This window comes from Rhincodon typus, chromosome 31 (genome assembly GCF_021869965.1).
Source record: "Rhincodon typus isolate 14 chromosome 31, sRhiTyp1.1, whole genome shotgun sequence".
Classification (NCBI taxonomy): Eukaryota; Metazoa; Chordata; class Chondrichthyes; order Orectolobiformes; family Rhincodontidae; genus Rhincodon; species Rhincodon typus.
The window spans coordinates 30,085,784-30,113,052 of record NC_063362.1 but is presented as its reverse complement, the minus strand read 5'-3'; the positions used below and the strand labels follow the sequence as shown (position 1 = coordinate 30,113,052).

At 40.8% G+C, this 27,269-nt stretch overlaps 1 protein-coding gene across 1 annotated transcript in view; it reads right to left on the bottom strand.

The window, feature by feature from the left end:
* The window catches only part of ajap1 (adherens junctions associated protein 1), a 161,556-nt gene that overhangs the window by 19,952 nt on the left and 114,335 nt on the right, over window positions 1–27,269 (bottom strand). Inside the window, exon 3 of the mRNA XM_048615310.1 lies at window positions 21,198–21,440. Coding sequence (XP_048471267.1) covers window positions 21,198–21,440 — 243 coding nt within the window. The remainder of the gene's footprint in view (window positions 1–21,197; window positions 21,441–27,269) is intronic.

Sequence of the window (27,269 nt, the reverse complement as noted above, 5' to 3'; positions counted from 1 at the left end):
TTCTCTGGGTGTTCCGGTTTCCTCCCACAGTCCAAAGATGTGCAGGATAGGTGGATTGGCCATGCTAAATTGCCCATAGTGTTCAGGGATTTGTAGGTTAGGTGAGTTATAGGGGGAAGGGTCAGGGTAGGATGCTCTGAGGTTTGGTGTGGACTTGTTGGGCCGAAGGGCCTGTTTCCCCACTGTAGGGATTCTATGATCTACCTGAAAAGCCAGTGAGTTTGAGTTGGGTGGGGGTTTAGCATGAAACGACTAAGTCCCACCTCTAGCCCCACCCTCATTTGTTTGAATGGGAGTGGGTAGGGGTGAGGAGTTGCTGGGAGAGTGAAGAACAAAGGCCAAGGTGGTGAATTGGTGCTTTAAATGAGGCTGTGTGTTTTATTTGCACTCATCATTTGGAATGTGACTCTGTTTGCCAGGGTTTCCTGGGCTCCAAGAAAACACCAGCTCATCTGAGGGGAGTGACAGCTGGATCAGGAGTTATCTTTCCATTGACCAGCTGGGTCCAGTGTAACTGCCTGTCTATTCAATCCCCTGTAGCCAACTCTTCTGATCGCCCTCCAAGCTCCCTTCATGAGGTACTCTGATGTCTTCTCAACTTTTGGAATCTGCCCTTCCAGGAACCCACCGATCTCCCCATAAAGTCTCCAATGCATTCAGAGGCTGATCCTGATCTCTACCTTCAGTTGAGATGCCTGATCTTCACCTCATTTTACATACTCCTGTGGCCTCTTCCATACTCCACCCTGTGTTACCACTTTTGACATGTGAAGGAGGTTTAAACTAAATCCCCTCTCCCTCCCCCCAGAAATCTGTGGTCTATTGTGGCACAATGCCTCACAGCAAAACCTAACCCTGTCTTCTGCAAACTCCATGCATTCACATTTCCCAAACAACAAAACTAGATAGGGATCATAAATAGGGATCCTGACTCTCGCTACAGATATTGAAGTCAATTGTAATAGTTTTGATATGCCTTGGCTGAGATAAACAAAAGCAGCTTAGATCAGCGAAGAAACCTGTTGCTTTATATCTCAGCAAGCAGTACACCTTTAAGAGACATGCTCATATATCATCACCTTTTTTTTTCTTGTGGCTTGATGGTATAAAGGCCTCAGACTCCATCTTAACTTAAGCCTCTTAAAGCATGACAGCTGATGAGCATGTGCTACTTTTCATAATCAAATAGGTTAATATTACCCTAGACACTGATGTGCCTACACTTATAATATGTATGAAACAGGAGTTATAGAACCATAGAGTCATACAGCACTGAAACAGACCCTTCGTCCAACCAGTCCATGCTGACCATAATCCCAAACTAAACTGGTCCCACCTGCCTCCTCCTGGCCCAAATCCCTCCAAATATTTCCTATTCATGTTGTTATTCAAATGTCTTTAAATTGGTAGTAGCTGTAGATGCATCCACCACTTTCTCTGGAAGTTCGTTCCACACACGAACCACGGTGTAAAAATAAATAGCCTATCATGTCTTTTTTTTTAATTTTTCTTCTCTCAGCTTAGAAATATGTCCCCTAGTCCTGAAATACCCCAACCTAGGAAAAAGACCTTTTGTCTTTTATCTTATCTATACCCCTTCATGATTTTATAAAACTCTATAAGGTTACCCCTCAACCTCCTACACCCGAGTGAAAAAGGTCCCAGTATCTCCTTATAACTCAATCCCTCCATTCCTGGCAACATCCTGGTAAATCTCTTCTGAACCCTCTCCAGCTTAATAATATCCTTCCTATAACAGGACAACCGGAACTCGCCACATGAATAACAATAGAGATGTAATAAATGTCTACTGAATCTTTCCATACCACTTTACCCTGGCTAGTTTTTATGTTATGTTATGAACGTTAATGTAAGCTTCATCACAACAGATATCCTGATGAAGGCAAAGCTCACACTATGGTGTCAGTTCAAAATCTGGTGCCTTTCCAATTACTACCATGCTTGATCATGCATCCTAATAACTTTCTGACAGGGTGCCTAATACTGTTATTCAATGTGGCTGGAGGATCTCTCTGCTTCTGTCACTGATCATCAACAGACAAAATTAGCTTTAAAGGTTAGCTTTAAAGCTTCATAGCTTTAAATTGAGGGGTGATAGAAGAAGGACAGATGTCAGAGGTAGGTTCTTTACTCAGAGAGTAGTAAGGGCGTGGAATGCCCTGCCTGCAAAAGTAGTAGACTCACCAACTTTAAGGGCATTTAAATGGTCATTGGATAAACATATGGATGATAATGGAATAGTTTAGGTTAGATGGGCTTCAGATTGGTTTCACAGGTCAGCGCAACATCGAGGGCCGAAGGGCCTGTACTGCACTGTACTGTTCTATGTTCTATGTTCTATGTTCTATGTTCATGTTCTAAAATTGCCAGATATGTGCATTTTGAGTATGGGGGGGGGTGTGTGTGTGTGTGTTTGTGTGTGTGTCTGTACCTCCATCAAATATGAGCAGCTGTTCTTTTAGAGAATTGAAGGACAAGGTCCCAAAGGCATTTTGTTTTTCAAGTGCGAGACATCACCCCTGGAAGAGTGTGCCAATGGCACCTTCCTGACAGTTTATACTCTCTTCCTGTGTCAACACTAATCGACCAAAGGAATCAGAGGATACTGCTTAAAACCAACGAATGAACAGAACACAAACAGTGAAATCATTATCAATTAAAAGATTCATTCAGTTAATCCACATTTATCCACATGCAAAGATTAACAGCACTGCTATTAAGAAAGCAATTGGAATTTGGCTCTGGCTGTTTTCCTTCGCCTCCCCCGCTTCACTTATCATGTGAAGTTGCTGGGAGTACACCTGAAGTCGATACAGTGGGTGAAATGAATTAACCAAGAAGTGACCTTGGGATAGAATCTATATCTGATTACAGGTTTTTTTTTAAACAGGTTTGTATCATGGATTTTTTTGTTAATTCATCCACAGGATGTGGGCATCGTTAGCCAGGCAGCATTTATTGCCCATCCCTAATTGCCCAGAGGGCACTTAAGAGTGAACCACATCGATGTGGGTCTGGTGTCATATGGAAGCCAGACCAGGCAAGGATGGAAGTTTCCTTCCTTAAAGGACATTAATGAACTAGATGTGTTTTTTCTGATAATCAGCAATGGCTTCATGGTCATTGGTAAAGTCTTATTACCAGATATTTTTATTGAATTCAAATTCCACCATCTGTCATGGCAGGATTCAAACCTAGAACATTACCTGGGTCTCTAGATTAACAGTCCAGTGATAATACCACGAGGTCATTGACTCCCCTGCATAAATGACCTCTGATCATTTTCAAGCCATGTTATGTCTGCCATAATGCTCAAGATACATGCACTAATAGGGGAGAGCAGTGATGAGTGAACCTCTCAGCTGCATATTCAAAGAATATAACAACAACAACTTACAGCTGTATAGCACTATTAACAGGACATCACAAGGTGCCTTATAAAGCAAAGTATGACACTAAGTCATATCAGGTGATACTACATCAGACAGCAAAAAGCTTTGTCAAATGGTGGTTTCTGAACAATGAAAACAAGATAGAGAGGTGGCAAGGTGTAGAGAGGAAATTACAGACCAATGGTGGAGCTATAGTAATTGACAGTACATGAGGCCAGAGTTAGAGGAGCTCAGATATCTCACAAATATTGTGGGGTTGGAGGATGTAAAGGGATAGGAAATACAGACTTCCGTTGGTTGTAGCTGCCCACAGCCTTCTGAATTCCCCCCAAAGCTCTGGGTATTGTTCACCCAGCCTACCGATCCCCTTCCTTACTTACCTGAGAGGCAGGGTTAACAGGGGCACAAAGCTTTACTCAAGCTTTAGTCTCAAGTGGCTTAATAGCGCTATGGAAATGAAGCCCAATTTGGGTGCCTGACTTTCTAGGCCTATTTCTCTGTCCAATGTTGTTTTAATAGACCACTGGCACCTGTATTCACATTTAGCTCAAGTCTTAATCTCTCCCTTACAATACATCTTCCCTCAGTATCTTGTGACCACATGACAGCTGCTTGTTAAACATTGCTCACGTTTTCCACCTAAAGTCCAAATGCAACATAGTCCTAGATAATCTACCCCCTCTATGCACTCTCAGTCTACAGAAAGACATCTTCAAATCACTGTGTCCAACATTAACGTGTTCTTACCTCGAGACTTTTCAACTCATCTCTTTCATGGTGTTAGGTTTAATGAAGAGCTATATCACCTTCTTTCTGGTCAGTTACTGTAGTGAGTTTGGTATTTCATCCAAAACTGCAGTCTATCAGGTTAGATTAGGCTAAATTATTAAAGATTTATTTGATGATGACTGTAGGAAACCCCCAGCAACATTTCTCAGGTGATAGTTTTTTTTTACTCAGAAACATTTATCAAAGGACAGCACAAACCTACAACATTTAGCATACTGCACTGGAGAGAGACATGCAGGCTCAGGACTTGGTAAAAGTAGAAAATAATGTATAATCAGGTTGTGATCATTTGGGTAATGGCATTCCATTGAACAGTTGGGACTTATGGAGAGCAGAGGTCTCTTACAGGGATACAGGCTGCTAGGTAGCACTCTGTGACCAGTTTCATTGAAACAGACCATAGTTTAATCACTACATCCATTCAAGTATAAGTTTACAAAGCAAGGAGCCTAATAGTTTATATCTTGGCCTTCACAGCGACAGAATTCAAGCACAGAATAATGGTGGAGCAGGAAAGAACGAAGAAAGGTCCCGACCTGAAACATCAACTTTCCTGCTCCTCTGATGCTGCCTGGCCTGGTGTGTTCCTCCAGCTCCATATTGTGCTGTCTCTGACTCTAGCATCTGCAGTTCTTACTATCTTTCTGGATAATGATGCCTTTCTGCAGTTGTACAGGACCACACCTGGAGTATTGTATTCAGTTTTGGTCTCCTTATCTGAGAGAGCATGTTCTGTCAAATGACTGATTCCTAGAATGACAGGACTGAGATATGAAGAGAGATTGGGCGAGTTAGGTCTATATTCCCTGGGGGGAGGAGGGGATCTCCTAGAAACCCATTTATTTTGAAGAGGACTAGACAGGGAAAATGCAGAAAGGATGTTCCTGATGACCAGGAGTCTTAAACCAGGGCTCACAGTCTAATGATGTGGGCTAAGTCATTTAGGGCTGAGATGAGGACAAATTCCTTCACCCGAAAAGTGGAGAGCCTCTGTTTTTCAGTGGTTTGTTTATCGGGTCCAGTTCCAACACATTGCAGCGGATTTGATATACAAACCACTGGAAAAAAGACTGAAGTGATGCCAACCACCCCAGCAAACCGAGGCATATAAATTACAAGTGGGACAGAACACCAATGCATCACTGGAGGCACACTGATGATGTTACCTAGCAGGGTGACGAAACGTCTGCAACCAAACACACCAGCTCGGTGAGCAAGTCTACAACCTCATCCACAACCCAAGCTACAAATCTTTTCAAAAGCATGATCATACTTAATGTTGGAGCATGCTTGAAGGGCCAACTAGCCTCCATACACTATTTTCTATATTAGGGAGAATATATAAACCTCCCTAAAAGGTTCACAAATTGTTGTTCATAAATCATTGCTTTTTTTCTTCATTTGCACTTTTACCATCCAACACACGGACACGACCACCTCCTTTATAGGTGCAGGGGGGTGGTATCTTCCTTACAACATCCAGCATTAGTTAAAAACCACAAGCTAGGTACTTGGCTTTTGAGTTTAACACATTTCACAGGAACTCTGTGGAGGAGGTAGTAGCTGCTGCATGAAAACAAGACGTGGACTGTGTCTCACTGCCCGATACACAACTGTAAACTGGCAACGGCCTTTTAAATCTCACAAATATCCTTCTAATGAAAGCTGCACACTACCAGTAAAGCAACATTTACCCCAGTTCAATGAAACTATTAATGTCCAAGCATTATAAATTGTATCTTTTAAGTGGCTACTTAGATAATAATTTGGTGTAATCATAGAATTCCTACAGTGTGGAAACAGGCCCTTCGGCCCAACAAGTCCACACTGAACCTCAGAGCATCCCACCCAGACCCATCCCCCTATGACTCAACTAATCTACACATCCCTAATCACTATGGGCAATTGCGCATGGCCAATCCACCTAGGCTGCACATCTTTGGACCGTGGGAGGAAACCGGAGCACCCGGAGGAAACCCACGCAGACACGGGGAGAATGTGCAAACTCCACACAGATAGTCACCTGAGGGTGGAATTGAACCTGGGTCCCTGGCACTGTGAGGCAGCAGTGCTAACCACTGAGCCACCACTTGATTGTTTTATCGTATGATGCTGTCCCCTTGTTCTGTTAACAACCTGTGCCCCCTTCCCCTGCTAAATTAGTTTACTCTCTTCCCTGCAGTGCTAGCAAACCACTCCACAAGAATGTTAGCAATGCTTTGGTTCAGATCCCACTTGTACTGGTCCCACCTTCACCAGAAATGATCCCAGTGATCCAGGAATCTAAAACCCACTCTCCTACCCTGTTAAGCCAAACATCCATCTGCACTATGCTTCTATTTCTTTACTTGCTAGCACGTGGCATTGGAAGTAATCCAGAGATTATAACCCGAGAGGTCCTTTTTTTTAAAAAAAGGAGTGGGGGATCTTGTTGTGCAGTGTCTGAGCCACAAGGCCTGGTTTCACGTTCCACTTTTCCCAGAGGTGTGCAATAACATCTCTGAACAAGTGTATTCAGAAATAATATCGAGCAGACGCAGAGGGCTCTTGTGGCACAGTGATAGAATCCCAACTCTCAACCAGGAGGTGTGGGTTCAAGCCCCATCATATTTCAGAAATATGTGATAGCATCTCCGAACAGATTGATTAGGAAATAAGAAAATATAAAGTGGACACATGAGGGTCTCCTGTGGTGTAGTGATAGTTTCCCTACATCTGAGTCAGATAAATTTAGGTAGAAGTCCCATCTGCACCAAATGTGTGTTATAACATTTCTGAGCATGTTGATTAAAAATACCTATTAAGCAGACACAGGTGATTATCAGTGGCTGGTAATAGTTTTTTAAAAATAAGTCACGGTGATTTAATGATTTGGTTCAGAAAGCTGCCCGGTTGTGTATGATAATATTTCCAGATAGATTAAAAGGCATAGTTATGGGTCTATAGAACTGTCTGTCCTGAACTACGTTTCTCATGCAGAAGGAAAAATGTGATTTCACCCTCAGAAAGAGTTGGTGACAGATGGGTAAGGAGAAATATTTGGGTGACGTGACCGAGAGATCTCACCCCCTTCTTGCTACTTCACCATTAATTTCTGAATGATTGGTGACCTCTTGACTCACCAGCTATCAAGTGGTCAATCAATGGCCACAACTTACCACATCCATGATTGTCTGCCTTTCAAATATCTACAAACGTCAGTTCTGAGGAAGGGTCACCGGACTTGAAACGTTAACTCTGATTTTTTTCTTCACAGATGCTGGCAGACCTGCTGAGCTCTTCCAGCAACTTCTGTTTTTGTTCTTGAACAACATCTCATCTTCAGTCTAGGCACTTTACAACCTTCTGGACTCAGTATTGAGTTCCACATCTTCAGATTGTGAACACATTCCCATTCCTTCCCTTGATTTTAGCCTTACTTGTTACATTCTCTGTCACCATGTCCTCTCTACCCTCCCCCCAACCCCAGTGGGACTTCTATTCTTCCCAGTCTAGCAGTTAAATACACCATTGTTCTACCTTTCTCACACTCCGATCACTTAACCTGCACTGTTAACAGCCTTTCTCCCCCAGCACTCCAACCCCACACTATTGCATAAATGCCGCTCCCTCCACACTTCACGTCAGCTCTGACGAAGAGTCACCTAAACTCAAAATGTTAGCGTGCAGATTTAAAAAAAATTACCCTCTCACTGATGGCTTAAGGAATAGGCCTCAATCAGCAGGCTTCTGATTGGCTGCCAGCTCCTGGCAATCCAGGACACCAGTATTGTGGCCTGTGATGGGTGGAGAAACTCACCAATCAGCTCTTAATGAGTATCTTGGTGGGCAATAGATAGGTGAGCATTACACAGTGATGGAAGTAGCATTTTAGTCACTATCTAACATGCTCACCCCTCACTGCTTAAAAAAAAGGAAAGTCACGCCCAAATTATCTAACAAATACATAGGATTATGCCACGTTTTTAGCCGTACATTGTTATGCATGCACGCACACACAGCATATTGCCTATGGAGTTGATCTCGGTCAGCACTAAATGTAGGTATCACTTAAGAGATGCTGACAGAATTTGAGGATTAATTAATTCCTTAATGTTACCTAGGGGCCAAACGCTTGAATTATTTTTGTCAGTTAGCATAAGCTGGGAAAATATATATATTTTTATATTTTTAGGACTGAATTGAGAAGGAATTTCTTCACCCAGAGGGTTGTTAATCTATGGAATTCCTTGCCCAGTGAAGTAGTTGACGCTACTTCAGTAAACGTTTTTGAAAAAAAGGTAAATTTTTTTTGAACAATAAAGGAATTAAGGGATACAATGAGAACACGGGTAAGTGGATCTGAGTCCACGAAAAGATCAACTATGATCTTATTGAATGGCAGAGCAGGCTCGAAGGGCCAGACGGCCTACTCCTGCTCCTAGTTCTTATATGTATCAGTTTGCAATGGAAAATATGGACACAGAAGCATGAGCAAATATTTTTACAACACAAGAAGTGAAGATTTTCAACATTATAACAAAATTTAACAAAACAAAATGTCTTTAACAAAGTAGATTACATATTTGAATTCAGCTTCCAGTGTACCAGAATGCGAGAGGTTATATTCCCATAGATTTAAATCTTAGGCAGATCTTTGTAAGATCAAAGCAATAATGAAATCACGTGTACTGGTTGTGTTCCACTTTGAAAGGTGATTGTGGGTTGTTACTTGATGAACTGTTACTACATAAACCATAATCACTCACTCGTCCCACACTTGGAACATCATAGCCCAGCTTCAGAGGTCAGGCTCTTACTGTCCAATGCTGCACACACATTATTGAGAGCATCGATTTACACAACAGCATTGACTTTCCATGATAAAGTGCCATTTCACCCACTGTTCTCTGACAAATCAACATCCTAATTCAGCAAATCAAAACAAAAGCAAAGGATGGAGAAAGTCAACCTGCCCAGCAGAGCTGATCATTGGGGTATCCTAAACACCTCAACTGTTTTATCCAAGTGTTCTTTCAAGAATTATACTGTTTTGCATTATAAAGACAACATCAGATTATTTCAATAGCTTATCAATCTTATGGGTAAACAACTTTTTTCCTAAAACCTAATTTAAATTCACGTTTGTTCCTGAATTCCAATTTTAGTCCACAAAAGGAGGGAACTTGCAATGATATGGCAGCCGTCATAGACTCATAAGCCTAGATTTTCACAGAGTCAGGCCAACCTAATTCTGGGATTCCCACCCCCATCTGTGGTCATTGTTGTCGTTGTGGTGTAAGCATGCTGCCCACCCTCATGTAATACTCCGGACCCTTTCCAATTCTATTGCGGAGATGGGAAAATCCAAAACAGACACCCCATCGTGCCCTCCCACAATTTTAGGTGAATCAGGCTCTTTCTGTGAGAACACACTTGAATGTGTGAGCCAGTGGGAAACCTTGGTCCCAAGCGAGGAATCAAAAACAACAAGACCTGTCCTGGACTGTCTAACCATTGAATTACACTAGGGTGTTTCTTTTCCCCCAATGGGAAAGGTGCTGTGATACATTCAAGACTGAAGAAAAGAGTCCTTGGCAACTCTCAGAGTTAGGACAATGTATGTTTACTGTTGTTTAAATTTTAAATAAACGCTGCTAAGTAAGAGTAAAAAAAGAAAGATCTGATCATGGAATGTACTGATTGACAGGTTACCTAGTTGGTATACCTTCAAAAGATAAACCATAGACACTTGTGCTTGTAGTTTCAATAGTTTTGTTGTCTACTGCCATTTTGCTCTACCTTGATAGGTGGGGCCATAATAAAAACTTGGCTGAGTTTCAAAAGATCTGGAACCATTAATTTCACCAAGGGTGTGTGCAAACCATTTTATCAGACAGATTTATGTGATTATTAAAGGATAATCAGTACTAATATGGGAAGTGAATGGATGTCTTTTTTTTATATAACAGATTGTCCATTTGAGGAGATTTAACTTTATTGAATGGCTTTTGTATATGAGAGCTGTTTTCAGTTTAAAGTGTTTCTGATTGACAGCTCTATTACATTGTTAAAGGTTTATTTCATTCATGTCCATTTTAAAACATGGCTCAGGAATTCTGCCCTTGTTGATACTGGGTAAGTAGATAAAAGGACATGGCAAAGGTATGGAGTGGACTTGAGGCTGGGTAGGAAGTGAGCTGTGAGATTCGAGGTCCTGATATTCAGCACGGCAACCGTGACTTGTCCCAGTAAATGGAGCTGGGCATTATAGTCCGCTGCAAAAACAGAAATTGCTAGAAAAACTCAGCAGCATCTGTGGAGGGAAATCAGAGTTAATGTTTCGGGTCAAGTGAGGAAGAACTGGGAAGGGTCACATGATCCAATACATTAACTCTGACTTCTCTCCACACATGGTGCCAGACCAGCTGAGCTTTTCCAGCAATTTATGTTTTTGTATCTGATTTACAGCATCCACAGTTCTTTTGGTTTTTATTCTTATCTGTGGGGCTCACTACTATATGCAGTGCCAGTTTAAGAGACAAAAATACTCCTTTTTAGGAACTGAATGGGTTGGGGGTGGGGGAAGAGAGCAGAAGATTGGCTGCGGACCTGGCCCCAACCTCTCACCTTGTCTTATGCACAGCAAGTGTGTAGCAAAAATAGAGAACAGCAATAGCAGGAGGAGATTCAAATTAGGGTAATGAGGTGACAACAATTATCCCCAACCAAATTCACCCTCTCTTTTTGACTTCCAGTTCAGATCGGTTCCACTCAGACTGTCTGGGTGAAAGTTTTGTTGAACCCAGGGACCATTAGCAACTCTTGTGCTTGGGTTAGATTGAACTGAAATACATTGTATTTCCCTGTGCCATTATGTAAAGTCAGTTGACAGCCTACATCACATTGAAGTCAACCGGGGAGAGATGTAAAAAAGGATTAACTCACTTTTATCCATTTACATATTCACACAAAATCAAAGCCCATAGCAGTGAATATTAAGACGGCGCTCTTGTACTAAACCCATATAATTGAAGAACAGCAGTTGGACTGAACTTTCACGATATAAATAATAAGGGCAATTCACTAAAGTAGCTACAAAGGAACCATTCGATATAATCTGTGTTTCTTCAGACATCACCAATGCTTTTTCTCTCCAAAGCAAATAAATCTTTACATAAAATAAACACAAATTATCCAGAGCCCGTGTTAAATCAATGTTTAAACTAGCGCCTTTTGTGATCATGCTGTGTGATTTGTCTGGGTTTCTTTTAGAAATAGATTGGTGGGGAAGGGGGGAGGGGGGTAGTTAGGGTTGGCAGGTGGCGAGCAGTCAATGAGAAGATAAACAACTTGTGAAGCCTTGGGTATATTTTTTTAAAGTTGGAACAATAGAAGCAGCCTGAGTGGATGGAGTCAACCTCTCAGAGCCAGCATTTTTAGTTAGCTTTTGGTGGTTGCTATTGAGGTCTTGAGGAGGTGGAATCTATTTTCCCCCCTTTCTCAACTACAACCACAAGCTGGGGGCTCTATGCCTGCTATTGGAGTTGCATTGAGACAATCTGTGTTCTGAATTTGCCTTTTGCCAAAGCTGTGTTTTTGGGATGTTGCTATATTGGAACAATTAATTAGTAATAGTTACTGCATCTATTATTCAGTTAAGTTTTCCCATAGAATTAAGATTTTCCATTCCTTCTTACTTTTGTTGTATGTTAACTGTAGTGTTTAAATAAATTATGTTTTGCTTAACTTCAAGTAGTTTGACCAATTGAATTGCATCTGGAACACAGTACCTCCCATTTACTTTTAAAATAAGAAAAGTTAGGGTCTAGGCTACCTTCACAATATATTTTGAGGGGGTCTGGTCTGGTCCATGACCCTTGTTTATTTTTTCTTTGGTAGAAGTAACTTTGACAGAGTTTAACATTCTAATTTCTGCACAGAATTACTTCACTTGCTAAATTTGGCGTGACACCAAACCAAACCTGATACTGGTGTTGGCCCATGATAGGTTAGTCAAGAACATCCCATCTCAGGCAGAGAGTAGCAGACAGTATTAACACAACGTTATCGGTGACAGTGCAGTAGTTACACACCTCAGCGTTAGCTGGCTGGAGATTATGAGTCGAAACCAAGCGAAAGAAAAGCTTACAAATCATGGAATTTACAGCACAGATGGAGGCTATTTAACCCATCGTGTCTGTCAAGTCAAGTTACTATCGTATTCCCAGACCATAGGGCTGCTCTCTCCTTAGAGAAAGATGTCTGGTGGTGATTTTACCCGAGAGTCACCATACCTCAGGTGAGGGGACATGTTGAGGAGGAAAGTCCTTCATGGTAATTTCAGCCAGTGATGGGGATTGCACCCATGCTGTTGGCATCACACTGCTTGGCAAACCATCCATCCAGTCAACTGAGCTGAACCAACCATAATGGCTCCCAAAAGACCTACCCAGCTTGGTCCCATACTCCACCCTGTTTCCATAGCCCTCTAAACTGATGAGAGAAGCAGTTTAAATATTGAAAACTCTCTTCTTTTCCCTTTCTCCTCATTTAATACAAACTGTATCTTCTTCCCTTTCAGATTTTCTGATGTGCTAAAGATGGCATTTGGAAGTAAAACCGCTTAGTTTGACGCCTGGCACTGCTCTGGGTTGGCTCCAGTGTTATATCCTAAATCTGGTTCTTCAACTGGAACTAATGAAAAGTAGCAATGCAGACATTTAGCTATTAATAGTGGATAGTTCAGCGAGCCATGTGCAGCGAACCAAATTTAGGATATTGGACTTCAAATCAATGCAGGACATGTGAAACACAGCTGATTTGTTTTAGTTTTCTTTTGATGTGGTACTTTATTGCCAATAAAAAAAAAACATGGAGTGACATGCCTGAGGTGAATACCCTGAATATCTCCTTAGACTGACAGGCTGACCCCCAGCAACAAACATCTTCCTTTGTGCTTAGTATAACTCCAAGTGAAAAAAAACAGAAGGTTGTGGTGATTGGCTATGTACTGACAGAGGAATATGTTGATGTTCCACAGGGTTCAGAACGGGGCTCTTCAGTTTATGATATATATTAATGGCTAGAACTTGAGGTATAGGATACAATGTCAAAATTTGTAGGTGTCATGAGATTTAGGAATGTAGGAAACTCTGAGGAGGATGGTGATGGAATTCAAGAGGATATAGAATCATCAAATTCCTACAGTGTGGAAGCAGGCCATTCAGACCATTGAGTCCATACTGACCCTCTGAAAAGCATCCCACCCGGACCCACCCCACTGCCCAATCCCTGTAACTCTGCATTTCCCATGGTTAATTCAACTAATCTGCACATCCCTTAACACTACAGGCAATTTAGCATAACCAATCCATCTAACCTGCACATCTTTGGACTGTGGGAGGAAACCCATGCAGACAAGAAAAGAAGGTGCAAGATCCACACAGACAGTCACCCGAGGCTGAAATCGAACCTGGGTCCCTAGCAATGTGAGGCAGTGGTATTAACTGTGCCAACTGTTCCAACACGCTGGCAGATTTGCAGACTCATGACAGAAGAAATTCAGATCAGAAAGGCGGCAAGAACACAAGTCAAATGGCATCATTTTAAATAAGGTGCAAGAACAGAGATATCTGGGAGGGTCTTTGAAAGTGGCAGGACACATTAACAAAGCAGCTTATCAAGTAAATGGAATCCTTGGCTCCACGTATGAAGAAATAAGAGTACAAAAGCCAGAATATTGTGCTAAATCTAGATAAAATACGGAGGTGGTCCTGGCTAGAAGATTGTATCCAATTTTACAATAAAGAATGCAAGGCTTTCGAGAGGATACAGAGGGGATTTACTAGTGTGGGTCCAGTTTAAGGAAGTGCATTTATACAGGCAGACTGGAGAGGCTGGGGTTATTTACCTGACAGCAGAGAAGGCCTAGATGAAATTTTACAGAGGCGTTTGAAATGATGAAGGGTTTAGGTGAAGTAAATAAAGTGAAGCAGTTCTCAGCAGCTTAAAAGGTCAATAACCAGCAAGGACAGATTTAAGGGGATTGGCCAAACAACCAGAGGCAGAAAAAGGAAAGCATTTTTTAAAAAAATTATCCCACACACAGTTAGGATCTAACTACACTGCCTGGTAGCCTTTTAAAGGGGACTGGATAACTTCAAAGAAGGAGAAAGAATTGCAGAGCCATGGTGCAAGGCCAAGTGAGTAGGATTAAATGGGTTGTTTTTTAAAATAACCAGTACGGTTTCAGTAGGACTCTGTCTGTGCTGCACTATTCTTGATTTTAAGAAAACAAATATCTAGACGTCAATTCTGGGTTGAGCCATCATGAAGAGCTAACAGAGGTCAGTGTGAAACTATTTACCTAGGACCTACATTTTTCCTCAGAATTATTTTTCAAAGTGATTGTTCCTAATAAGGTTCTACTGAAATAACAGCATGGTCACAGCCAACCTGAATAAACAGCTTTGTCAAATTGCTCTGTGGCTGTTTTTTTGCTCCACCAGAACACATCAGTGGTTTGTCTCTACATTGTCCGCAATCTCAGAATACCTTGTTGTTTTCAACCTCTGCTTACATACACACATGCGCGTGCGTACACACACACACACACACACACAAAGGATGTCCAATCACTTTGATAAGCACTATTTTACGCTATTTGTGCACTGATCCATGGTTTTGATGTAACCAAATGTTACATCAATAACCTTGAATCTTCAAAGGTGACAATCCCATCACTCAACTTTCAGGGAAACATTAAGTGTGTGGCAACATTTAAATCAAACAATGTGACAGAAAAGAAGAAAGAAAATTACTTTAAATAGCACATTTTACAACCTTAGCACATTCCCAGTCCTGATGAAGGAGGTAAACCCCAAACGTTGACTTTCCTGCTCCTCTGATGCTGCCTGACCTGCTGTGTTCCTCCATCTCCACATTGTATTGACACTGATTACAACCAGTGAGATACTTTTGAAGTGTACTTGCTGTTGTAATGCAGGAAACACTGCAGCCAAGTTTCACATAGCAAGTTCCCACAAACTGCAATGTTATAATGGCTAGAAAATGTTTTTTTTTGATATTGATTGAGGGATACATATTGGCCAGGGCACTAGGCATAATTGCCCAACCTTTTGCCATGGGATATATCTTATTCTAACTGAGAGAGCAGAACATATGGCACGAAATAAAAATGTAGCAGTATGTTTTTCATGAAGGCTCTCCCATATATTCCAATATTGCATTCACTAATTAACATATTAGTCAATGATCAGTAGGTTAAGTAATTGTATAATCAATCAACCATGCAAAACAATAATGTAAGCATCTCTACATTCCAGCAAAGAATCCATTTATGTCTTTAACAAATCCAATACAATTGATTTCCTGACACTTTGTTATATAGTTTTAAATTGTTACTGGGAAATGCCATGTAGAATGACATAGTACATCCATTGCTCAGAAGGGCAGCTTGTTGTTAAATATGAGCAGGGAAATCTGAAATTGGAAGATAAAATCATGCAGTTGTATAGCACAGAAACAGACCCTTCAGTCCAACTTGCCCATGCCATCTAGGTATCCTAAATTAATCTAATCCCATTTGCCAGCATTTGGCCCATATCCCTGTTAAACCTTTCCCATTCATTTTCTTGCCAGATGCCTTTTAAATGTTGTAATTGTACCTGCCTCCATCACTTCCTCTGGCAGCTCATTCCATACGTGCGCCATCCACTGTTTGAAAATATTGTCCTTAGGTCCCTTTTATATCTTTTCCTTTTACCCTAAACCTATGTCCTCCAGTTTTGGACTCCCCTACCCAGGGAAAAATACCTTAGCTGTTCACCCTATCCATGCCCCTCATGATCTTATAAGCCTGTATAAGGTCACTCCTCAGACTCCGACAGTCCAGGGAAAATAGCTCCAGCATATTCAGCCTCTCCCTCTAGCTCAAACTCTCCAACCCTGGTAACATCCTTGTGAATGGTTTCTGAACCCTTTCAGGTTTCACAACATCTTTCCTATAGCAGAGAGACCAGAATTGCACGCAGTATTCCAAATGTAGCCTAACCATTATCCTGTACAGCCTCAATATGACCTCCCAACTTCTTTACTCAAGATACTGACCAATAAAGGCATATTGAATCACAATTAGTTTAGAAAAGCACAAGGAAGCATGCTTGCAGAAACTTTGAACCAATCTAGCTGTGATATCAATGAATTGATAACCAAAAATATGCATCCCTAGAAATTCCTGATAATGATGTCAGCAAAGGAATGGAAAGAGCACATTGTTTTTTGTTAAATTATTTCAACCAAGGTGTCAAGCTAATGAAAATAAACAGATTAATGCCTGCAGTAAAGAAATAAGAAAACGATGAAGCCTTAAATATTTCTCCACTGATATTGTTCATTTCTAGCGCCGAACAATTTGAATTGATTGAGGTGTTGTTGGAAATGACATTAAAATTGGTCATGCAATCCTTTTGTTCCCCTTCAGCACATGTTTAAAATTTTGTTACTGAGGATGTTGATGCACATTTATAATTCTTTGCAGACCTTTGCCTAAATTTGTCCCCTATGGTGAGAGCAGAGCAGTATTAGTTATCCTACCTCACAGGGTTGGAAATCCCCAGGATTGGGAAAAATGCTGGTTTGACACTCAGAATTACTCACTATGGCTTTCAAACAGAAGTAAAATGGGTGGAGGTGATAAAAAAGCATTACCCCCATGTTGTCCATTTCCCAACAATTAAAGTCACCACCACCTCGGCAAAGGACACAGCCTTATTTCTCCTACTATAACTGATTTGCCTGCGTCTAACTTTCAGGTTTCAATTAAAAAATAAATAACCTGAGAAATCAGACAGACAATCTTTGATTAACAGGATGCAAACATGGACCTGGGGCACAATATGCACCATGTATTTTGTAGTTTCAGCAAAACCTGAGTCAGCATATTGAAAGGAAAAGCACGCGCAACAACAAAATATATTTGATTGTTGACTCCAATATTTGAAGATAGATAGAAGAGGGTTGTGCAATGTCATGTACCACAACATTTTATGCCAAAACTATGCACGAATACATTTGATAATTGACTATGTTTTGTTTCTTTTTGCTTGTTTAATCTGATCTGATGAGCACATTGCTTACTGATTACAGAAAAAAAAATCACTTATTTGAAGCTGGTTGTATGACCTTGATCTAGTTCTATTGTTTGATATCTCTTGCATTGTTTAGGTCAGCTCCATTATTCTAAGAAAACTGCCAAGCTCAGTAATGACTATGAAGAAAGAATGAAGCGAGGCAAAATGAGGTCAGAGCCAAGACTGAAAAAGGAACATTGCTGTAGATATTCCAGCAAAGCATCTTGACCAGCACATCTCTTCCAGTGATATAGTTTAGAGCTTCCTCCAATTTTCTCCCCTTCTTTCCTTAGGTGCTAATTCTTGTCAGGGTACAACAGCACTGGTGACTACTGAGTGAGACTTGAAGGGGTTGTCTACCTGACTGTGGGAGCCATTATTGGTGAGCCCTCACCTGTCTGCCTTAACAAACCATAAATTTGCAGAAGAATTTGCCAGATAAGATCAAGAGCAGAAACAGGAGATCTGATTATCTCTCCCTCCCTAACCCATGGATACTGAGGCCTAGAGTAAAACTCCTGGCATAGCCTGGGAGATGGAGTCTTCAACCTTACTGCACTATATTCAGAAATGGCTGTGATTTCATCTGAAAGCCAGCGGAGTGCTGTGGTTTCAAGCTGAAGTTTCAAGATTAGAGTTGGACAGTAAATGTTTTGAATAAATCAGACAGCAAACAATTCAGTTTTGATAATTAAACTTTGTTATTGATAATTGCAGATAACTTGCATAATTGAGAGGTTAGAGTGCTGTTGACTTTATCACCAATGATTCCTATTGTGGCTAATCAACCCACCCTGAACAAATGTTAGTCATTTCTCCAGAAATTGAGATAAAGAATATCAGTTTATATAATTGAAATGTAATTTGCTGTATATTGTGCAAAATAAAAGATGAAAGAAGAAATGTTTGAATCCTATAAATGTGTACAGTCCTTTTCTCAAATGCTAACAGTTCAACACCATTTCAATGTAATGCATCCATCTATAATTCATCCTAATTCTACGTTATTTCTTGTGCATCAATCAGACCAACAAAATGAGGACTACTCCAATAACTTTACTGACATGCAAGGGTAAACCTTTGAAGTTTGCATTCTTGACACACAGCCTTATTATATGGAATTATGCATCTCAATACCATTTTCAGAGATCAATTATCCTATCTTTGACTTGTGATAACATTCAACAATACTTCACAATGTTTGGAAAGCCTCATAAAATCCATCTTCTCATCCACCCAAATACTTGGAATAGTGATTGAAGGCAATACCTATGCACCAGTCAGTATTTCAAAGCAAACAGCGTGTGGTCTTTATACAGCGGTGGATGTGTCCTTTTGTTACCCTGTTCGTGCTGCCAGGTACATGGATAAAATCAATACTGGTATCTATCCTTTAGTTAAAGGAACAATTCTTGTGATTGGTTTCAGAACAAAGTTGAAATATTCTGTAATTGCCCCACATGAAGCTAATAATTTATTATTGATCTTGCTCGTTGTGCACCTTCTCTGCAACCATAACATTGTATTCCTCACTCTGTTCAATTACTCTCATGCACTTTGTATGGTATGATCTGCCTGTACTGCATGCAAACAAAACTTGTCACTGTACTTAGGTACATATGGCAATAATAAATCAAAGCAAATAAAATATCAAATCAAACCAAATCATTAGGAAGCCTGTTACATTCCCTCCACTGTCCCAGGCATTGGTAATATGCTAGAGAAGACAAGGAAAGACTATGTATTAAACAATTCAGTGACTCAAAAAGCTGTTGAAAGGAGAAGTCTCTTCTACCTTTCCCACCACTAGTGGGCACTCTACTCCTCACATTCCCTCACCACTTCATGGGTTTCCATTTCCCAACTCAATCCCAGAAAACAAGTAATATTCAACACTTAGAGTTAAAGGCCTCCCCAGTAGCTTGAGTTGTGCATCAAATGAGTCACAGGATCATCTAGACCAGGAAAAAAAGTTCTAGGTGTTGACTGAATCAGGGTGATCAGGAGGAACGCTACATTAATATATGTATTGTGAGAAATTGATTACGTTCCCTTCTCCTGATCAAGTCTTTAAAATGATGAAGGGGTTCTATATCATAACCATAGAGGTGTTTCCATTTGTTGGGGAATACAAAGCTAGGGGTCATAAATATAAGATAGTACTTGTAAGATAAATAAATAATTCAGGAGTTTCTTCACTCAGAGTAATGAGAGTATGAGGATGGGATTGAATAGCATAGATGCATGTAAGTGGAATCTAGGTAAGTGTATGAAGAAGAACAGAATAGAACAACATAGTGACAGGACGAGATGAACTATAATAGATTCTTCAGGTGCATAAACACTGATCACCTGAGAGGCAAATGGACAGTTTTGGTGCTTTACATTTAACACAGTACTATGTAATTGTCCAATAAAAACATACATCAACTAGCCTGTCTACACCCACTACAAGGAATAACGTACACCTTGATAAGGTACCAGGTGGTAAAGAATGACCATGTGGCAGTAGCCCAAGCAAGAAGTCAATGCCTTCAGGAGTGCAGGGGAGAGGAAAAGATTGATGGGCAAGAAAGAAACAAGGTAAGTTAATAAGGGAAGGAAACTACTATCTGCCAAGGAACTCTAGGTGGACTTGAGATCTCAAGAAAAGTTCAAAAGTTCAGCTGTGTATTTCCTGATACAACTGGACAAGTTTGTTAAAAGACCAAGTAGCTCCATTGCATTTCATAGAATCCCTACAGGGTGGAAGCAGGCCATTTGGTGCATCAAGTCCACACTGATCCTCCAAAGAGCATCCTGCTCAGACCCACCCTTCTACTCTATCCCTGTAACCTTGCATTTCCCATGGCTAACCCACCTAGCCTGCAATGGGGAATTTAATATGGTCAATCCACCTAACCTGCACATTAGGAAACCAGAGCACTCAGAGAAAATCCATGCAGACACAGAAAGAATGTGCAAACTCCACACAGACAGTCGTCTGAGGGTGGAATCAAACCCAGATCTCCAGTGCTGTGAGGCAGCAGTGCTAACCACTGAGCCACTGTGCTGCCCAGCTTAACATAGGCAACATTTATTATATGTTGGCCTCTTATAATGACAGGAAACCAGATGTCCCTACATTTCACACACTATATCTAGAGATGTCCAGCTATCCTTTTAAATCATTCATATAAATCTGTACGGGGCAGTGCTAATGTCACTGTGGGAAAAGCCCAAATGACCAAACATGATTATGCAATTGCCAGTTGGCTATGCAAATAATTTGAAAGAAAGTTACTACAGGGCAGCTCCCTGGAATACAAAGAAATGTAGAGGTTGAAGTTTGTCCAAGCAGTGACAGTTGTATCAATATCACAAGGATTTAATGATTGGTTTTGGCTATTTCTTGGTAGTAATCTTATCTAATGGACAATACAGCTCTTTCTTCTATGGATATTGATAGAGTTTGTAGTTTATGCTGTTTTCCTGCTGTGCCAAACAATTTCATGCCACAATTGTCTTGATGTTTTTGATCTCTGTATAACATTCAATTAGTGTGGCTTGGCTTATCTCTCATATAGATAGCCTTATTACTTTCACTGCACTTTCAGGGGAGGGAAGTAGGGTGGTTCTTATTACCAAGTCTATCTGTCTCAAAACACAGAATTATCTTCTGATACTTTGACAATGCTAGTGGAAAAGGTAAAGTACGTTAATATTGATCCAATACCAACCTCCCTAATCCTGACACCACTATAAATATGCTACTTAAACCACTCAATGCCTACCTGGTATTTTTCTTGCTCCGCTGAGGTGAGAGATGTGCCCTGTAGTGTCATTAAATTGTTTTCATTTAATGTTAATTTGACAGTCTTACCGGTTTCCGTTGAAGGTGGTTTTATAAACAGTGGTTGGGTGTAGGCCTTGGTCAGCATAGACTGGCATTGATGCACGGACACACTCATGGGAGCACTGAAGGGTCTCGTTGTATGCAGTGAATATATCCAGGTTGCTCGGCACTCGTGCAGCGGTGAAATCAGTGAGATTTTGGCAACTCTCCTCTTGTTGGTTGATCTTCCGTTGGTGACTATTCCGATGCCCGTTCCCATTTTCCGCACAGCTGCAAAACAAAGAGACATGTTCATCTCAACAGATTCATAGAACTTCACAGAATCCCTATAGAGTGGAAGCAGACTATCAAATCCGCACCAACTCTTTAAAGAGCAATCCATCCAGAACCAACCCCACTAACCTTATTCCCTCTAATCCTGCATTTCCCACGATTAATCCACCTAACCTGCACATCTTTGGACTGTGGGAGGAAACCTGAGTACCCGAAGGAAACCCACACATACTCGGGCAGATTGTGCAAACTCCACACAGACAGGCACCTGAGGGTAGAATCGAACCTGGGTTGTTGCTGTGAGGTGGCAGTGCTAACCACTGAGCACTATGCTGTCCATTTGGTCTCCATTTGAGGTTTCCATTTTAGAATCCGGCACACAGAACACCCTCAGTTCCAAATCGGCCACAGGGTTACGGCAGCAGAGAGGTCAGCCAAAACAAAAATCTCTAAAGAGGTTGTTCTGCTGTGTTTTGTTAAGATGCAAAACTCCATCTGGCAGATCATCTAGTCACAGGTGATCATAAGATGTGGAGGTAAGCAACCAAGACAATTCTTCAAACCTGACTGGGGACATGGTTGGGGTGGGGGAGCTGGGGGGTGGTGCGGTGCGGTGTGCAGTGTTTAATGCTCTCCATCCGTGTGATTCTCCTTATTGGTTGCCCAGTATTATCATTGTCGTGCTGCACTACCTTCCTACACGACTGAAAAAGTAAATTTGTTACTCAATTATCTCTGCTGACAGTCAATTGTATTTTTCTCCATTGTCTGATATCCTTAATGAACAAAAGGCTAGGAAACACTTTCTTTGTTTTGATGTTTCTTTCATCCTGGTTATTTGCTTGCTGCAATGCAGTAGTAACAAATTGTTAACCCTAGATAGTTAGCAATCTTGATTGAGAAACCTGGACCATGAGGAATGTTAAAACAAGCTGGGCTTTAGACTTTAAGGTGAAGCTGCGCAGATGTTTCCAAAGTAACAACTCGAATAGAGTCAATTTTTTCAATCTGATGAAGAGGTTAAGTATCAAAAGGCAAGCGATAGAATCAAGAAGCCTCAAATTAAAGACAGATGTAAAATTAGATTAGTAAGTTATGACAGAACTTTCTAACGATTTTTCAAACACTGCAAAACTGTTTATAATTCCATGTCACAGTATGGAAGTAATAAAGACAGAACAGGACAGGACAAAATTTTATTCAAGGTTGAACTAACTAGAAATAGACAACATGCTAAGTCTCCACTTAAGTCTCTGTGTGAATTTGAACTTTGGCGCTGCTCTGAAGATGTTAAGAGAAGTCACAGGCTGGTACAGGAGCCAAAACAATCGAATTATGGAAGTTCCTTGTAGAGAAAAAAATACTTCATGCAGAACCTGGGACTGAGTTTCCATTCCAGCCTCAGGCAACTGTCTGTGTGGAGTTTGCACGCTCTCCCAGTGCCTGTGTGTGTTTACTCAGAGTGTCTGGTTTCCTCCCACAGTCTAAAGACATGCAGGTTAAGTGGATTGGCCATGCTAAATTGTCCATAGTGTTCAGTAGATGAGCAGGCTAGTTGGATTAGCCATGGGAAATGCAGGGTTACAGGGATAGGGTAACAGAGTGACTCTGTGCGGGATGCCCTTCAGAGGTTCGTTGTGGACATGATGAGCTGAATGGCCTGATTCCATACTGTAGGGATTCTATAATTCTTAAATGGAGACTATGAATAAGTAATTATGACTTCCGCCAGATTGTACCAAACTGTCTATAAAGGCTTCAGAATAGAAAAGGGATAACTAGCCTACAAATGCTACTACAGGTAGAGCTCTGGCCCCTTTGCCCGTTCCTCTTTATCCTATCTTTCACATGTCTTCTAACTGTCTTGCACTTGTTGAAAGTCCCATGTGTTTACTTGTAAACTCCCACCCTCATGCCTCAATATAGCAATACTGTGTATCGATGGTTATGTAAAAGGTCCTCCCTTCCTGACTAGCTCTCTCTTAGAAATCACTGTATGATTGATGCCTGCGGCCTATGAAAAATGCATGCTGGCTCACTTGAGGCTCTGCAGTTTTTCCAAATTTGTTATTAAATAAATTTGGGCACAAACATATCCATATTAAGGACTGTGTTTGGGTAATCTAACAATTCCCACCTTTATTCTGGTTTTCTCTTATTGAAGAAATGGATAATGCAGCAGTTGCAGCGGTGTTGAAAGTTTACTGGTAAAACTATAGACAAGAGTCAGAGATGGACAAATCTCAATCAAGGGAAAGACAAAAACAAAGCAGGATGGTGGGATTAGGGGAGGAAGAAATAGGCAGAATGTATATAAGAGTCATGGAGATGTGTAGCACAGAAATAGACCCTTTGGTCCGATTTGTCCATGCCAACAAGATATCCTAAATAAATCTAGTCCCATTTGCCTGCATTTGGTCCATATCCCTCCAAACCCTTCCTATTCATATACCCATCCAGCTGCCTTTTAAATGGTATTGTATCAGCCTCCGCCACTTCCTCTGGCTATTCTTCCCACACACGCACCATCCTCTATGTGAAGAAGTTGCCCCTTAGGTCCCTTTTAAATCTTTCCCTTCTCACCTTAAACCTATGTCCTCTAGTTTTGGACTCTCATACCCTGGGAGAAAGACCTTGGCTATTCACCCTATTCATGCCCCTCATCATTTTATAAACCTCTACAGGGTCACCTTTCAGCCTCTGACACTCCAGGGAAAATAGCCTCAGCCTATTTAGCCTCTTGCTGTAGCTCAAAACCTCACACCCCTGCAACATCCTTGTAAATCTTTTCTGAACCCTTTCAAGCTTCACAACATCTTTCCTATAGCTGGGAGACCAGAATTCAATGCAATATTCCAAAACAAAAAAAGGGAAAAAGAACATAGATGCTACATGACACTCCCCTGTAGGATTTGCAACAGAAGCAGCTTATTTAAGCCAGGTTTCTATTTTCTGTCTAGCGTCTCAGGTTTAGGGCTTGCATATAGGTTTTAGTCAGTATTGGCCACATTTTTGAAAGCTCATTGTTCCCTGCAAGTTCCTTTGACCACCTGAGCATTGATATTAAATGCCTTGATTGCTTACCTTCTTGACATTAAGTTATAACCTGTTCAAATCCCTCACATTCCCAAAGCAGCCAATTATCATTGTTTTGTGTTTGTTTGTTATTGCTGACAATTCTTTTACTCACATTTAAATATCCTCTAGGCCAATCTCTTACTACATTACTGATTCCATGACTATCTTAGCTTACCATCCCTTTTGTCGTTTAATCTTTCCTGTTCTTTGACCTGACATGACCCTTTCCTCTTTTTCTCTGCTTTCTTCTCATTTTTCCCTCCTCAGTGTTTGCTTCAATCCTGTTACATCTTTTCCAGTTGTCAAAAAACATCAATGATCTGAATTGTTAACTCTGATTTTCTCATCACGGGCACTGGCTAAGTTTTTTGTTTGAATTGTTATCAGGGTTTCCCTTGCTTGACGGCATAGGATTTCATAATTAATTTACTTCTAGTCAAACCACAGCCTGCGACATATTAATTTTCCAAGAAACCATTTAAAGTACAGTGTGTGTGGGTTAAATGGCTTCTGTGGTAAGGTTAGGTATCAAAGCCGGGATGGCTGTTTAGAATACCTTAAGCGGACTTCAATGTTAGGCATGAGAAAATCCATCCTTGATCATGATTCATGAACTAGATGAAAATTTAATTCATAAACATCAAGGGAGGAAAAGGCTGGCAAGGATTTGAGGATGGTCAGATTAGCCGTGATTTTTTTTTGAATGGTGAAACAGATTTAATGGGCTGAATAGCCTACTTCTGCTGCTATGTTGCATTATTGCCATGATCACCCCAACAGATAGCACTCACTTGTGGATATGACTCGTTGCTGAGTCTCCATCCATAGTCATTGTAAAGTTTGGGAAGTCTAAGTCAATGGTCACCTGCTCTACCCAAACTTGCTACATTGGCCATACATAATGTCAACTACAAACATCTGTCCCTTGAAGCTTTGACAAGCACGATGCTCAGAATGTTCACGTATATGACCAAACAACAGCCATACAATTATAATATGACAAACTGGGAGCGTTGGTTTATAATGGAATGCGTCTACAGTTTACTGATTAACAGACTGTATTAATGCATTTACTAGTGTACTCAGAATCATTAACAATGCTCAATCAACACACAAAGAAACAGACAGGATTGATGTACATTGATAGCTGAGGTCCAGGGCGCTCACCTGTGATCCCACCTGAGGGACATCGCGTGTTGGATGGGCCCCACCCAGGAAGGAAACAAAAGGAGAAAAAAGTTGAAAATGATCCAAGGAATTTCCAGTTTAATTTTGAGTTGATTGATGCCTCACCTTCTGGCTCACAGCTTCCTTTCATCCGAAAAAAAAATCACAGTTTTTGTAGTTCCCTCCCATCAATGGTCAAATGTCAAACCCAGCAGCATGTCTGTGTTGTAATAAAGGACCAGGTATAAACAGCCTAGTAAATTTGCAGAACCAAATCCTCTAATAACAGTCTTTTTCCTGATGTGTTGGTGAAATTCTATCATCGTTGCACATAACTACTGTCCTTCCTATCCTGTAACTGATCAAAGCTGGTACCCAAGATGTCACATCAACATTTGTACCTTTTCTGGTAAGTTACACCAATCTGTGTCATCCTGTGATGTGAGCAACATTCCCTGACCACTGATCATTCACTATTCAAGATATCCCAACATCTACCATCCCCTACATAGGTTAGCCCAGCTATCTGCTGCCCATTATGTAGCACACTTTCAGCTATCTGCAACCTATTTGCCATTTATATCTCTCTATTTTGATATCGTTTGCTACAAATTCTCTCACTTTACATGGAACATTTTAAGATTTGTTGGTTTCTGTGAACACTTCTATGATCCTTTATGTTACCTGCAGAAGCTTTTGCCTGAGTAGCATAAGTTTGGGCTCTCAAAACCATAAGTATATAATATTAGCAGACATTTGAGTCAAATATCGAATTGTTAGAGATGATTTCTTTTTCAGTTAAGCCAAATTGAAGGTGTCATTTGGATAAAAGCTCATTTTAACCTGAAATGCTAAGTCAGTTTCACTCCATAGATGATACCTGACATGCTGAGTACTTTGAACATTTTCAGTTTCCATTTCAGATTTTCTTTATCCACAAAATTTGTCTGTTGTGTTGAAAGTGCCCCTGCTTGCTTAAATTGAAATTAAAGATGCAGTGTCACTTGATGAGCAGGGAGTTCTCCTGGTGTTCCAGGCAACATTCATCTCTTTACCAAGGAAGTAAGATCAATTATTCATGAACTTAAATGCTGTTCTGTGAGTAAAAAATGGTTAGTATGTAGGTAGAGCACATAACAAAGGCAGCTAATGGAATGCTAGCCTTTAATTTGAGAAGAACTGAACATCAAAGTAAAGATGCTATTCTTCTGTTATACAGGCCATTGATGCATTTGGATCTCAAATGCTGTGTGCAGTTTTGGACTCATTATTTAAGGATATAAATATATTGAAGGTGGCTCAGAGGAGGTTTAAAACACTAATGCCTGGAATGAATGGGTTGTCTTATGAGGACGGATTGGACATGCTGCGGTTATTTTCACCGGAGTTTAGGAGAGTGATGGAGTGATTTTAGTTAAGCATTCAAGATCCTAAACTGTCTTGACAAGTTGGATGTAGAAACAATGTTTCCTCTCGTGGGTGAGCTCAGAACAAGGAGACATTGAATTAAAGGTAGGGGTCACCCTTTCAAAATAGGACAGAGATTAGGAGATAACAAGGTGTAGAGCTGGATGAACACAG